Here is a 16,336-nt window from a genome sequence, read left to right on the forward strand (position 1 = left end):
AACTGGGAATTCTGGGACTTCCAAACTCCTCCAGTATGAGGTTTCCCAAGAGCCAAACTTGTCTAAACATGTTCTCTTAAGGAGGGAATTTTGCTTCCTTACTTGGAAACACCTAAAGTTTTTTTGTTGTTGTTGCTGCAGTTGGATTGTAGACATGCTGTCCCAAAATCAGCTGGGAGAAGGAGTCCTGAGGCAGAGTGACAGAATGAATATTGATGTGCAGCCAGAATCAGTCTGCATTTCAAAATTTAGCTCCTTCCACACTATATATATAGACATGTGTGTGTGTGTATATGTGTATATATATATATATATATATTTAGCTGTCAAAATTTTAGCACATGTATTTCCCTTAATTCCTGCCATCTGAGCAGAGGTTTCTACCATAATGGCAGCTGCCCTAGCAAGAGGTAGCTGCATTTATCTTATCTCTTCATTTTCCTACATAATGCATGTCAGTAGCCTATGAAATTCTCTGTCTTCAGAATCATACTCATATACACATGTTTAAGAAAAAACTTTTTTTAATATTTTGGGGGAAAGATTTGTGGGTCAAAAATTATTCTGACTATCCCCCTTCTAGAAAACAAAAACCTTATTCTTGATAATTAAGAAAATTCCTTCGTAATTACAAGGCTGTGGAAACAGCCCAAGTGCCCATCAATCCAAGAGTGGATTAATAAAATGTGGTATATTTATACCATGGAGTACTATTCAGCTCTAAGAAACAATGGTGATATAGCACATCTTGTATTTTCCTGGATAGAGCTGGAACCCATACTACTAAGTGAATATCCCAAGAATGGAAAAACAAGCACCACATATACTCACCAGGAAACTGGTATTAACTGAGCAGCACCTAAGTGGACACATAAGAACTACAGTAATAGGGTATTGGGCAGGTTGGGGGGGGGCGGGTGTATACATACATAATGAGTGAGATGTGTACCATCTGGGGGATGGTCACACTGGAAACTCAGACTTGTGGGGGGAGGGGGAAAAGGGCATTTTTTGAAACCTTAAAATTTGTACCCCTATATTATGCCGAAATAAAAAAACAAAAAAATAAAATTCCAAATGTAATAGGTTATGTCTAAATCACTTTGGCCTTTCAATGATGCTTAGATTTTTTCATAGGCAAAGAGCCATGACAGTGACCTCTCCTTGTGAGACCGTGGCATGTCTCTTACTAAGTCTCCTATCCATTGCTTTTACTACCATCCTGCACTACCACATCCTTATGATTAGATCATTAAAGTTTCCTGGGCAGCATAAAAAGAAAATTTTTTTAAAAGCCTGAGCTCTAACCCCTACGATTCTGATTCCTAGGTGCAAGATGAGACCCAGGCATTTTTAAAGTTCTCTGGTGGATTTTAATGAGCAACAAAGGTGGAGACTCACTAACTAGAATGATGGTATCGCCCAGAGGCAGTGGTATGCACCACCCTAGGCAGTGTCACTGTACTTTTCTGATACAGGTGGGGGGTTGCTTTTTCCAGTCTGGTCCATGCCACATATGTATTAGCACATAATGCAAACCCTGCCAGGACCTCCAATGTGTCCGTGACTCTGGTTTTTCTGCCCTTTGATCTACCTTATGTTTCTGAATCATCTTGCACAGAGCATTGAGTTCCCCTGAGCAAATGCCCCAAGGACTGTGTCCTTCACTCCCCCTGCCCATAGAGATCCACAGAGGCATGGCTGACTCAAGCGAGACCTGCAGTTGTGTAACCAGGGTAAGCCTGGGGTGATTCAGGGTGTCCCCAGAGCAAACTGGCACCCCAAAGGAAACCCAAACTTTGGAGTTAGCCACTAGCCCATCTGCTGCTCCTCCTCCTCTCTCGCCAGCCAACAACTTAAATTGGCCCAAGAGAAAGATCAAATTCTCTGGATGGTATCCTCCTGTATATTGGATTTCCTCTTAATGCACATATTTCAAAGCAAGGTTTGTGGAGTCAAACCTGACCAATGCAGGTTTGAATTCTAAGCTATTTGTCCTTGAGCAAATCTCTAACCCTCCCTAAACCCTCTTTCCCTAATTCATAAACTGCAGCTAATAATACCTGCCTCGTAGGATTAAATGAGATGATGTGTGTGAAGGGCTTAGCACAGCGACTGAAAGGTAGTAAACACCGAAATGGTAGTAGTGAGCTATTTTCAGGTGCTTTCTGGTCTCATGCTGGTGGCTTTTGGTGCAGAAAGGACACAGGGCTGTGTGGTAATTACGTACAGTTTCAAAGCCGGGTTATAATCACCTTGTTAGGACGGCGCTCCCCGTCTCTTCTCCCGCAAGCAGCAGCCTGCTGCCTTTGCACACACTCTGGCCATTTTCCCTGATGCCTTTGTTCTATTTCAGGGCTTGCGGGGGTGTGGGAAAGCTGCCGCCGTCCTCAGTTTGCTATTTAAAGGCTTTCTGAAAGATGCTGCCTCTGCTGCTCCTACCACCACGGCGGGTGGCACTCCAGTCCCTGCTTGGTCACCGAATCCTGGAAGCCGGGGCAGCATGCCTCAGCACACGCTAGCCAAGGAGCACACACAGTTAGGTGTCAGGAAGTCTGGCTGCCTACTTTTTGTGTAGGAGCCCTGAGCTATCATCCCTCCTAGGGCTTAACCTCTAGCCACAGCCTTCATCTCTGTCCCTAAACTACCTAGTAGGTCTCCGTCCCTGTAGCATTTTTGGCATTCAACCAGTTAAATTTTTTTCCCTTATTCTTCAGCAAAAATCATGCATGATTCCCCCCCCCTCCATCCCCTTCCCATCCCATCTCCAACTTGCACTTGAGATGCTATCTGCGTTTAACAGCCAGACACAATCCAGAAAAAGTAAAAATGGCATTTATCTCCAGGTCTAGCAGAGAAAAATACTTTGAAAATAAAAGGTGTTTGAAAAGCTCAATAACCTCTGGTTAATAAAAATGCCGCGCTGAACTTCAGCGTGTTTGAGATTCTCTGTCCGTCAGGCATGGGTAGAAATCTCTTAGACAATCGTAATCCTGCCTTGTTTTGCTGACCTCCCCGAGGTTTTCAGTGAAGTGTCTCAAAAGCCGGGTCTTTGGGTCTGAATTGGTCCTAATTTCTTTTACATAGGCCCATCAAAGTGAAAGTTTGGGTTTTATCATTAAAGCATTCTTCTTCAGGCCACAGCTCCCTGAATGGAGTCTGGATTGTCTGCTGCATTCTGCTTCCCCAATTTGTTTCTGCCCATTATCTTAGAAAGGCCCCTGGCCTTGAAGACCTCAGAGTCTGGCTCCTTTCTGCTGGCCAAGCAGAATTCTCCCTGATGCTCTGCGTTCTGCGCAGTAACACGATCAGAGTGTTCCAGATGCCACCATCATCTGACCCACGCCGGCCCTGGAACTGCACTCAGACTGCATTAAATCCATCTCCCTTCTTGTCCACCACCTCCCACTCCTTCTATAATAATTCCCCTTTGTCTACGTTCATCTGCTTGATGACTCCTCTTTTGCCTCTGCTCTCTGTTCTTTGTTTTCAGAGCTGTGCCTTTCTTTCCTCGAATGTTCTTAGCCCCTTGATGGCAACTCACATTTTCTCAGTGTGGTGGTAATAACAATTAATAATAATACTTTGAATTATAGATCATTTTGCTAATGATCGTAAAATACCCTCACTTACATTATCTCTTTCAATGCCCATACCAAACTTGTAAGGTAGGTAGGATATGTGCTTCACGCTCCCCACATCACAGCGTGAAAATCATAAGCGCTCTGAGAGGCAGTAGAGTGTCATGACGAATAAGGAACCCTGGCTCCAGAGTCAGGCTGCCGGGGCTTGGATCGTGGCTCTGCCTATGACTAGCTGTGTGACCCTGGACAGACTGGAGGTAATAATAGCACCTCTCTCATGTCGTTGTGAAGATTAAGTAACTTAATGTAGATAAAATGGCCAGAACCAGACCTGGCACATAACAAGTACTATATAAGGATTAACTACCATTATCATTCATTCATTCCTCAAAGATTTGCTATGTGCCAGGCTTTGTTCTGGGCCTTAGTGATGTTAAGAGTAACAAGATGGGCACAGTCCTGTCCTTCACAGAGATCACAGTCTTCCTGGAGCAGACTGTCATACCAGCACTTTCTTAGCACCCACCATTTGCAAGCCCTTCTTTTTAGATCTTTATAGACATCAATCGTCTGGGGGGGGGGGCGGTGGACAGAATCGTTCTATTGCCCAGGCTAGAGTGCAGTGGCATCAGCCTCACTCACAGCAACCTCAAACTCCTGGGCTCAAGTGATCCTGCCTCAGCCTCCCAAGTAGCTAGGACTACAGAGGCACACCACCACGCCCAGCTAATTTTTTTCTATTTTTTAGTAGAGACGGGGTCTCGCTCTTCATGTCTCTTACTCCTGACCTCAAATGATTCCCCCCACCTTGGCCTCCCAGAGTGCTAGGATTATAGGCATGAGCCGCCATGCCTGGCTTCTAGACATAAATTCTTACATAAACCTTAAAAGGAGGCCATGATGGTGGCTGGGTGTGTTGGCTGACGCCTGTAATCCTAGCACTCTGGGAGACCAAGGTGGGCGGGTTGCTCAAGGTCAGGAGTTCAAACCCAGCCTGAGCGAGACCCTCCCCCCCATCTCTACTAAAAATAGAAATTAATTGACCAACTAAAAACATATATATACAAAAAATTAGCCGGGCATGATGGCGCATGCCTATAGTCCCAGCTACTTGGGAGGCTGAGACAGAAGGATTGCTTGAGCCCAGGAGTTTGAGGTTGCTGTGAGCTAGGCTGACACCATGGCACTCATTCTAGCCTGGGCAACAAAGTGAGACTCTGTCTCAAAAAAAAAAAAAAAAAAAAAAAAGGAGGCCATATTAATTCCCCATTTTACAGATGAGATCAGTGGTTCCAAGAGGTGAATTAGTTTGCTCACAATTTCCTTGCCTAGTACTTAGGAGCTCCAGGGCTCACTTCTCCCAGTTCACCTGCCTTCAGTCCATTAGGACTGCCCCGCCCCCACAATGTGAGCTCCCTCTTCACTCAGAGCACTTAGCCTATTCCCCTGTACACAGTAGGGGAGATGTTTGCTGACCTGGTCTCTATTGATGATCCTTGACTCTCTGCCCCATAACTAGTCTCAATAACTGTTCGTTCTTGCTTACCTCAGCCATGGAATCGAATAGTGGTCAAAATTAGGGTGCTTAGAAGTTGGACTGTAGCTTTCTGACAGGTTCATACCACACCTATTGTTTATTCCAACATGTTTTTAAACAGAATTGGTTGGATTCTGGGGTCTTCTCCTCCTCAGGGCCCCAATCTGGAGAATCTTTTTTTTCTGCCGGGATAATCTCCAGCCACTAACTCCAGTTCACATCCTTCCCAGTCTTGCCCTGCCTTCTATTTTCATGTCTGACTTCCCTGTTATTCCCGTCTTTGTCTCTCTGCCTCATACTTATTTATTTCTGAGCCACAAAAGGAGCCACAATTGAGGGTTGATAGGATTGTATGGAATTCAGTTTTCTTTCCTTTTGATCTTTTTATTGCCTCATCTATTGGTTCTGTAGAAGATTGAATTTCTAAGTACAGTATATGCTAGCATTTAACTTTTTTAGCCTTTTATACTTAGCAAGGCATTTTCCCCTTAAGTATTAAGAAATTATAGACTGAAAAGCCTCTGCTAGAGCATATCTTTCCAGAGACCTTATTTCTTTAAATGTCATGTTTCTGACCATTTGTGTGATGTCTTGTTGATTCCATGTAATAATGATAGAAGATAGATAGATAGATAGCAATTTCATTCACCTAAGTTCCATTTGTAAAATCACCTTGAAATGTAAATGACTTTTAAAATACTAAAATAATATGTAAAGTGTAAATGAATCTACTCATTCCTAAATGTCTTTACTAATGAAGCTTATGTTGAAGAGGTGGTCTAACTGGAGCCTTTTTTTTTTTTTACCTTCCTCTATTTTCCAGATATTCTGGCTTGTGGTTCTGTGGCTTTTAAAATCAAACAAAGAAATTTAGGAATTAAAAAGAAGAAAGGCATCTGTCATTTATTTCTTCTTTTGTTCTTAACTCAAAGAACAACCCCTTTGCACGGATGTTCCAGGCCAAGCTCATTGAAAGAGACAAACACTGTCTTCCTGCCTTTGCATTGAACAAGCACCTGTGTGCCCAAGGCAGTCCTGCTCCCTTTTCCGTCTGCCATGCCTTTTCTGGTCCCTTCTCAGCCACATCTAACCCTAAAGACTGCCCTTGTCCCTGAAGCATCAGCTTTTTGTGTGTTTCTGGAACGTGGCATCTGGTGAGAGGGAGGGGGGAGGAGAGAAAAGGAGAGTGTGTATACCTGTGTGTGTCACATGTGCTCTCTAAATTCTTTTGATAAAGAACCCGAACCCTACCCCTTCCAAAGAGTTTCAGACTAGGAATCTGGGTACTATTATACTTTAAAATATCCGTGGCCTAAGAGCTTCTCAGATGGAGAATGTGTTTATTTCAGCCACCTGCTGCAATCAGCTAAGCTAGCTCTCTTCTGGGTGAAACACACCACCCGCCCCACTCACACCAATACCCCCTCCACCTTTCCCTGGAGTCTCTGGGCCTTGATACAGTTGGGGGATGAATGGCAGGTGTGTTGAACTCTTAATAAGAGGTTTCCGCGTGGGATTGCCTATATCCTGCCCACCACAGCGGCTCCTGTGAATAACTTTACCTCTGAACTCTCCTTGTATTCAGCCCTTGATCCATGGGATTTGGTGAGAATCCCTGGCTGGCAGGAAGCTTTGATCCTCGGGGAGTCCAGAGGAAGTCCTGTGATGTGTGGGATCCCGAGAGTTACAGGGTTTGGGGAGAAGCTATACCAGGGTGGGTTGCTAAAATAGACCCATTAATTAAGAAGGAGCCTTTGCTTAACACTCAGTTACCAGAAAAGGAGATCCTGTAACTGATAACAAGAGGCTCAGCACCCCACAAGTATGAAGTGGTGTTTGCACAAGCACTATTGTTATTTTAAGGACACAGCAGTGCCCAGGGGAAAATTCCTACCCAGACCAGGAATACTTCAGAGCTTCCCTTTTTAACACGTAAAAGCTAACCTTACTGTGACTGTTAGGAAGCTGAAGCAAAAAAAAAAATCTCTGAGGTATATCTGACTAGGTGAAAGATTCTTCTAGAAGAAAAAAAGAAGATGACCTTGTAATAAACAGTGACACTTCTAGAATTTCTATAGTATATGATACGCTCAGGGCTGTAACCCATTGGACAGAGTGTTAAGAGACATGGCTTTAAGCTGGAGCTGCATGGCAGGCATGCTGGTTTGAATTAGCAACTGCCTTTCTGCGAGGTGGCTTGGGGCTGAGGGGACTCGCTAAAGCATCCTCATGCCATTCCTTGGAGCCACCCTTTGGCTACAAATAAATGTCACAGTGAAGGCCCGTTCACATATCAGGGAGATTTCCTCTTCCCCCAGCCACCTCCAAAGGCAGAAATGACTTCCTTCACTTCCGCTTCCGCAGAATCACGCGTGTGGAGCTTGCTCCACGCGGGGTGTGTGTGCCTGTGTCCCCACCGGCCGCAGCCAGAGGGGCGGGTTCGTGCATTATTCATCTTCTTTATCACCCGCACACTGCCTGGGCACGCTGTCAGGCCTTAATAACGATTATCGGATGGGTGAGTAAGCATGAGGCAGCCGCTGCGGGGAGTCGTCATCTTTCCGGAAACATCTCATTTTCACGCTGCCAGCCTCAAGGAAAGATTGGACTTCCTCACCCAGAGACAGGTGATGAAAGGGTAATGGGGACGATGTCCGAGAGTTAGATGGCTGGCCTAGGGCACCTGACTCCCGTGTGTCTCAGAAGCTCTGAGAAGGCCCAGGAGATAACTGCCCAGCAGAGACTGAGCAGCATCTTTGTGAGGTTTGCTCACAGGACTCAGGCACTTAACATGGTGACACTGAGCAAGGAACATTGAGGGTTGTTTGCAGGGCCGACTATATAATGTATGGGGCCCAGTACAAAATTAAAATGCAGGTTTCCTTGTTAAAAATAAAAAAGGAAAAAAGTACCATTAATGGTATTAAAATACATTTTTTTTTCCTTTCACAGCATCTCTCTTGACTTATCCTGGTCTTCATTATTTGCTAGAGAAAAATTAAAATATTAAATTATTAGCATGAATTTTGCTGTTCATCTTTGTATTGTGCAATGCCAATTTCAAATGCAAATAGGAGAACATTTGCAGAATCACTGAAATTACACAATATGTATTCTGAAGCTTGTACATGCATATGTATTTCCTGCTTAGCAGTAGAAACTCCACGCAACATGGGCTCAGCGTTTTTATTTAATTACTTCTTGATATATGCACATTCTACCAACGCTCTACCTTCGGTTTGCTGATGAGTAAGAAAGGACTGAAAGGAGCAAGAACTGTAGGTTGCCCTGCTCTGTTATCATCTTCAGTGTAACTGGTTGGTGAAAACAGGGAAGTAAACGAGAAGAAAGGACGCGGTAGGGTTCCTTGGCCATCTGTATTTCCTAGGAAGTCATTGCCTTCTTTCTGTGTTCGAAGCACATTCTAGTTTCAATGGGAAGTGTGGCTTCTCGGGCCTGGCATGGCCTCCATTTGTGCTGTGATAAATGTAACGACACGCTTACCTTGCACTTGCTTCAAGCCTCCCACACACTGTGAATCCACCAGAATTCTGTGCTTGTGGGACAAGGTGAACACTATGTGCAAATGTGCCGCCAAAGAACGTTAGGCTCAAATTGCAGCATCTCCTCTGCTGACATTAATGCTCCATTGTCCCATTGGCCTTCATTTAAAAAAACACAAGTTCAAAGATAAGATTATTGAGAATTTTAAGATGGCCAGCCTGAGCAAGAGCAAGACCTCATCTCAGGCTGAGCGAGATGGCTCACGCCTGTAATCCTAGCACTCTGGGAGGCTGAGGCGGGAAGATTGCTTGAGGTCAGGAGTTCGAGACCACCCTGAGCAAGAGCGAGACCCCCCGTCTTTATTAAAAATAGAAAAATTAGCCAGGCATGGTGGCGTGTGACTGTAATCCCAGCCACTCTGGAGGCTGAGGCAAGAGGATCACTTGAGCCCAGGAGTTTGAGGTTGCCGTGAGCTAGGCTGACACCACAGCACTCTAGCCCAGATGGCAGAGTGTGACTCCATCTCAAAAAAAAAAAAAAAAAACCAGCTCTACAAAAAAATAGAAAAATTAGCAGGGCATCATAGCGTGCACTTATAGTCCCAGCTACTTGGAAGCCTGAGGCAGGAGGATCACTTGAGCCCAAGAGTTTGAGGTTGCAGTGAGCTTTGATGATGCTACTGCACTCTAGCCCAGGTGACAGAATGAGACCTTTTCTCAAAAAACAACAACAAAAAAGAATTTTAAGGCCGGGCGCTGTGGCTCACGCCTGTAATCCTAGCTCTTGGGAGGCCGAGGCGGGCGGATTGCTCAAGGTCAGGAGTTCGAAACCAGCCTGAGCAAGAGTGAGACCCTGTCTCTACTATAAATAGAAAGAAATTAATTGGCCAACTGATATATATATAAAAAATTAGCCGGGCATGGTGGCGCATGCCTGTAGTCCCAGCTACCCGGGAGGCTGAGGCAGAAGGATCACTTGAGCCCAGGAGTTTAAGGTTGCTGTGAGCTAGGCTGACGCCACGGCACTCACTCTAGCCTGGGCAACAAAGCGAGACTCTGTCTCAAAAAAAAAAAAAAAAAAAAGAATTTTAAGATGGGAATAGCAGATCATTAAACCAAACAAACATGGGCCTTCTTAAGCTTGGGACCTTGTGTGACTGCACAGCTCACATACCCATGAAGCCAGCTCTGATTGTCTGGCATTGCTTCAATAGTCATTCTTAGAATTTTTGGTTTTTACCAAGTGAGAGACTGGGCAAGAGTAGCATGCATGCATGCCTTTATTCATTCATAAATTTTTTTCAGTATCAGCCACGTGCCAGTCACTTTATGAGGCACGCAAGCCACACCAGAGTGAAAAAGGCAAGTGTGGCCTTGTTGTCAATAGTTATTATGATCTCCTAAGGAAAACATTTTTTAAATTATACAATAACTATTTAAATTATAAATGAATGGTGTTACAAACAGAACTACAGGAAGAGCGAGAGCCTTGGCTAGGTGGGGAGTCAGGGAAAGAATCCCTAAGGAAGTAGCATTTTAGGCTGACAGGTAGGAACCCTGGGTTAAAGAGGAAGCAAAATAGTTCCCCCAGGCTGAGGAAACAGCATATTCAAAGGCCTGAGCTGGCAAGGAGCTTCCTGAGACAAGGAAAGAAAGGTGGCCCTAGAGCCCTGGCAGCCAGAGGGTGGGCAGCTGTGGGAAAGGCACACGCCCAGGAGCTTGTTCTGTGTGGCCCTTTCTCCTGCCTTACTCCTCCCACTCCCTAGTACCGTGCTGATCAAGAATATGGAAGAATGGAAAGGCTCTTTCTTTAATTTCAGAATATTAAAGGGGATACAAATGTTTTAGTTACATGAATTGCTTTTGTACAGACTGAGTCAAAGTTATGAGTGTGTCCGTCACCCAGATAGTGTGCACTGTGATCCGTTAGGTGTGAATTTACCCATCCTCTCCTTCCCCCTCCCACCTGCTTGATTTCCATTGAATTTTACTACCACACGTGTGCATGAGTGTTGTGAGTTCTTGTGGTTTTTGTTCTTCCATTCACACACTCTCCATATCACACACTCTCTCTTGTGATACTTCACTTAAAAGGATTGTCTATAGTTCCATCCAGGTTGTTACAAAAGGCATTAATTTACCATTTTTTTTTTTATATATCTGAGTAATATTCCATGGTATATTGGCTGTGCAGCAGAAGTTGTTTTAATTTAATCAGGCCCCATTTATTTATTTTTGTTGTTGCTGTGATTGCCTTAGAGGTCTTCTTCATAAATTCTTTGGCTAGGCCTATGTCTATAAGAGTTTTTCCAAGCTCTTCTTCTAGAATTCTTATAGTTTCATGCCTTAGGTTTAAGTCTGTTAAAGGTTTTTTGTTTATTCCTGTAGCAAGTCGAAGACATGTAGTGCTACATGCTCAGTGGACTTGGGTGGAACACGCAGGGCACCCTGGGCCCAGTCCACATGCTTGATACCTACCACACTGGCCATTTCCCATCACTTCCATCCACCATCGCCAGCTCACTTCTTGTTCCTCAAATGTGACCTTTCTTTCCTCTGACGTGTCATCACACACTATCTCTCTGTTCTTTTGGGACCCTTACCATGTCCTATTCTTTTTGTTTTGTTTTGTTTTGTTTTGTTTTTCTTTTTTTTTTATTCTATGGTATTTTGTTATCCTATTCTTATTGTCTTTCTTTTTTTTTAAATTTCAAAATATTAAGGGGGCACAATTGTTTTTGTTTCGTGTATCACTTCTGTAATACTTGAGTCATGTGTCGATTACCCAAATAGAGTTCATTGTATCCATTAGGTAGGTTTTTGTCCCTCTCCCCCCCCTCCCTTCTGCTTGATTTCCACGAAGTTTTACATTCCTCTGTGTCTAAAAGTAGACCTAGGCCGGGCGCGGTGGCTCACGCCTGTAATCCTAGCACTCTGGGAGGCCGAGGCGGGCGGATTGCTCAAGGTCAGGAGTTCGAAACCAGCCTGAGTGAGACCCCGTCTCTACCATAAAAATAGAAAGAAATTAATTGGCCAACTAATATATATAATATAAAAATCAGCCGGGCATGGTGGCTCGTGCCTGTAGTCCCAGCTACTCGGGAGGCTGAGGCAGGAGGATTGCTTGAGCCCAGGAGTTTGAGGTTGCTGTGAGCTAGGCTGACACCACGGCACTCATTCTAGCCTAGGCAAGAAAGCGAGACTCTGTCTCAAAAAAAAAAAAAAAGAAAACAAATAAAAGTAGACCTAACATTTGATCCAGCAATCCCCACTACTAGGTATTTACTCAAAGGAAAAAAAGCCATTTTATCAAAAAGACACCTGCACTTGAATGTTTATTGCAACACAATTTACAATTGCAAAATGTGGAATAAATCCAGGTGCCCATCAGTTCATTAGATTAACAAAATGTATTGTCTGTGTTTATCTGCATGTCTTCTTATCTTCCTGACACACCATAAACCTTGTAAGGGTAGGTTCTACATCTGTTTAACCTGTTAAATGACCTTTACCTAGTAGTTAATTCAGTTAAATGTAAACTTATTTATTTTTTAACAGATAATACACTCATACAATATTAAAAAGACACAGGCCGGGCGTAGTGGCTCACGCCTGTAATCCTAGCACTCTGGGAGGCTGAGGCAGGTGGATTGCTCAAGGTCAGGAGTTCAAAACCAGCCCGAGCAAAAGCAAGACCCCATCTCTATTAAAAAAAGAGAAAAAAATTAATTGGCCAACTAAAATATATAGAAAAAAATTAGCCGAGCATGGTGGCACATGCCTGTAGTCCCAGCTACTCGGAAGGCTGAGACAGTAGGATTGCTTGAGCCCAGGAGTTGGAGGTTGCTGTGAGCTAGGCTGATGCCATGGCACTCTAGCCTGGGCAACAGAGTGAGACTCTGTCTCAAAAAAAAAAAAAAAAAAAGACACAAAAGGGTATATGATTCCCCCCACCCCTTCCATAGTTTTTCCCTCAGGGGGCAATGTATTTTGAGGGAGACAGTCTATATCTATAGTATATAGGTTATTATATATGATACTCTACATAATAAATATACATATATAATAATGATATGGCTTTTATATAAAATTATTGATTAATGTCTATATTTTCCTATTGCTTTTATTCTGATCTTCCTTCTTTTTAAAATTATACATTGGCACAGGCATTGATATTCAGCCAACTCTGGAAGTTCCAAAATAGTGGGAGGTAAATTTTTAAAGCCCGCTTGAACCAATTAGTGTCAGAGATGCTGCATGTAGTGAAATAACCCAACTTGATGCAGATAGGTAGAATGATTAATAAATAGAAGGAACATTGCATAGTATAGTGGCTAAGATTATAGGCCCTATTTCTTTTATTTATTTATTTTTTTTGAGACAGAGTCTCACCCTGTTGCCCGGGCTAGAGTGTCGTGGCATCAGCCTAGCTCACGGATCCTTCTGCCTCAGCCTCCCGAGCAGCGGGACTACAGGCATGCGCCACCATGCCTGGCTAATTTTTTCTATATATTTTTAGTTGGCCAGTTAATTTCTTTCTATTTTTAGTAGAGACGGGGTCTCGCTCTTGCTCAGGCTGGTTTCAAGCTCCTGACCTTGAGCGATCCACCTGCCTCAGCCTCCCAGAGTGCTAGGATTATAGGCGTGAGCCACCACGCCCAGCCTATAGGCCCTATTTCTTTTAAGCAAAATACAAAACTTGGAAACCATAATGTAAAAAAACTGATCAATTCAATTATATGAAAAAATGTGAGTTTCTTCATTGGAAAAAAATATTTCACAAAGAAAAAGTGCCAATCCAGGAAAAATATTTACAATCGATACATAGTAGATCTCTTTTTTTCATCTTCAAGGAGCTCTTAGAAATCAACAAGAAGTTCAGTTATACATACCATGAAAAAAATATGAATACTTTATGTATTTATTAGAAGGGTACAAATTAAAAACAGAAAAATGCTATTTTTCATTTACTAGATTAGCAAAGATAAAGTTTATAAAACATGACACTGATGAGAATATGAGGAAACAAGAATTTTCATAGTATTAGAAAAAATGTAAGTTATTGCAACCTTTATGGCCATATCTATCAAGATTTTAAATGTACATTACCCTTTGGCCCAGAAATTCTGTTTCCAGATACCTGTCCTATAAAGACACTTGTACATGTCTGCAAAGACTTAGGTATCCGAATGTTTATTGCAGTGACATTTGCAATAGAAAAAGATAAAAAACAAACGACTTTCTTTGGGAGAGTAGGTAAATAAATTGTGTTACGTTCATCGTCTGCAACCATAAAAAAACAAGTTATTTCCATATGTGCCAATTATACAAAAAATTTCCAAAATATGTAAAGTGGGGGGAAAATCATGGTACATAACAGAGTATAAACTATATTTTGTGCTTTAAAAAGGAGAGAGAGGCCGGGCGCGGTGGCTCACGCCTGTAATCCTAGCTCTCTGGGAGGCCGAGGCGGGCGGATTGCTCGAGGTCAGGAGTTCGAAACCAGCCTGAGCAAGAGCGAGACCCCATCTCTACTATAAATAGAAAGAAATTAATTGGCCAACTAATATATACAAAAAATTAGCCGGGCATGGTGGCGAATGCCTGTAGTCCCAGCTACTTGGGAGGCTGAGGCAGGAGGATCCCTTGAGCCCAGGAGTTTGAGGTTGCTGTGAGCTAGGCTGACGCCACGGCACTCACTCTAGCCTGGGCAACAAAGTGAGACTCTGTCTCAAAAAAAAAAAAAAAAAAAAGGAGAGAGAAAAGAAGCATATATACAAATATGCTTGTAAAAACTGAGAATATATCTTACAATTAAGAACGATGTCCTCTGAGAAAGGAAACTAGGAGCCTGGAGGAGGAAGAGCCTTACTTTTTCATACATGCTTTGTTGTACTGTATTATCTTTCTAATAAAAATAAAAAATAAGAACACAGGCTCTGGATGGTAGAAACCCAGCTCCACCATTTTTTTTTTAGTTGAGAAACTTTAATTCTTCAGTCATCAGTTTCCTCAACTATAAAATGGGTCTAATAACCTTCCTCTATATGATTGGCATAAAAATTAGATATTATATGGAAAGCACCTAGTATAGTACCTGACCCCCAAAATAGTCATTTTTGAGGTAAAAACCCCTAAACCAGGAGTAACTTCACAAGGAACTACAGACATGTGACTCCCTGTGGCCCAGTTGTCTTCTGTCCTTAGTTTGACCAGATAGTCCGTATGTCCCCTTACCCTGTTTCCCTGCTCCTTTGGAACCCTTTTCTTGCTAGAGGTTCTAGCTCCCAAGCCAGGAGGAGTAGGAGAGCCTGGGAGCCGATACTTTGGGCACCCTCCCTATTCCGTATCAGAATGTAACATCAGAGCACTGGTCGTGAGGAATGGGTGTGGGCCTGTCTCCGAAGTCCCCTCTCGCTCCCCATGGCAGAGTTGCAATTGCAAAAAATATATATATAGTGAGTGGGGGAAGAGCATGGAAATGGAAATGGGTGGAAAATTTTAAAAGTAGGGGCAAGGAAAGGCATGATGGCTGAAGAAGTAGCCTCCTGGGCTTCGTAAGATAGATGCCTGTTCTGTGGGTGTCAGCACAGGGCTTTATGGGGAGCTAGTAAGGAAAATGCTGATAATCGGTTGTTCCGGGCACAACCGTATCTGGTCAGTCTTGCCTGTCTGTGGTCCTGAGGTCACTGCTGTGCTTTGGAACTGCAGGAAGGGGCCTGGGATCTATAAGTGGGCCTGAGAGAGAAGGGAAGCAGCAGCCCCAAAGGCCACATGGTGCAGCTTCGGGGTGACTGAGAAACACAATGGGAAGTTATCTCAGTACAAGTGCTCAAGGAAGCCTGTGTATTGCCTCACAGAACTCTTCAGACCGGAGAATGCAACTGAGTCATACGAGAGATGTTGGCACAGGACAGTAGATAGATGGTCATGACTGTCTCTCTCCCCAGGTGCTGAAGGATGTCCTCACGGATCTCTACCACCTGCTGAAGCACGTGGTGTGTGTGGAGCCCGATGACGTGGCCAAGCTCCATGCCCAGCTGGCCTTGGAAGAGCTGGATGAGATAATGAGAAACTTCCTGTTCCCACCCCAGAAGCTGGAGAAAAAGATCGTGGTCCTGCCCTAGACGGTGTCTCAAAGGACATAGAGGAGGCAGGGAGGGACCAAGCAGCAGCCATAGCAGTGCCCAGGCCTTCCAGCAGGTGGCCCTGCTGCCTCCTTGTAGCTGGCAAGATGGCTGACCCTGGAGGTGGCCTTATGATGCCAGTCACTTGGGTCTTCAGGCTGACCTTCCTAAAACATCTATTTAGCCATCCTGCATCTAGCCTGAAGAGTATGCAGGTAAAAGAAAAAAGATTACAAATCTCATTAATCTACACATTCTTCACTGTCCCATAGCATTTTTTTTCTCCTGATTGCATTGAAGATCAGATCCTGTAGCAATCTAGGAAGGACATCTACCTGATGGAAGTGTATCTTAACATGACCAGTGGGATTTGATAAATTGGCCATTCTCTTGCAACCTGAGGAGAAGAGGTTGGCCACCTACATGTCACATATCTCGATGTGCTCTCATGGTGAGATTATTCTTCCTTGTATTAACGAGGAGCAGACAGCGCTAGTCAGCCTTGGCTTGGTTGGCGGTGGGGAGGGGAAGGGAAGAATTATCAGCACATGCAAAATGGAATAAAATTATCTTGGCTGGAAAGGA

General features: G+C 43.7%; 1 protein-coding gene across 2 annotated transcripts in view; it reads left to right on the top strand.

Moving 5' to 3' along the window:
* TANGO6 (transport and golgi organization 6 homolog) overlaps positions 1 to 16,336 on the top strand; it is a 172,031-nt gene extending 155,695 nt beyond the window's left edge. For both annotated transcript variants that reach the window (XM_075995744.1, XM_075995745.1), the window contains one exon: positions 15,575 to 16,336. In XM_075995744.1, coding sequence (XP_075851859.1) covers positions 15,575 to 15,751 — 177 coding nt within the window. In that variant the 3' untranslated portion in view covers positions 15,752 to 16,336. The remainder of the gene's footprint in view (positions 1 to 15,574) is intronic.

This window comes from Microcebus murinus, chromosome 20 (genome assembly GCF_040939455.1).
Source record: "Microcebus murinus isolate Inina chromosome 20, M.murinus_Inina_mat1.0, whole genome shotgun sequence".
Lineage (NCBI taxonomy): Eukaryota > Metazoa > Chordata > Mammalia > Primates > Cheirogaleidae > Microcebus > Microcebus murinus.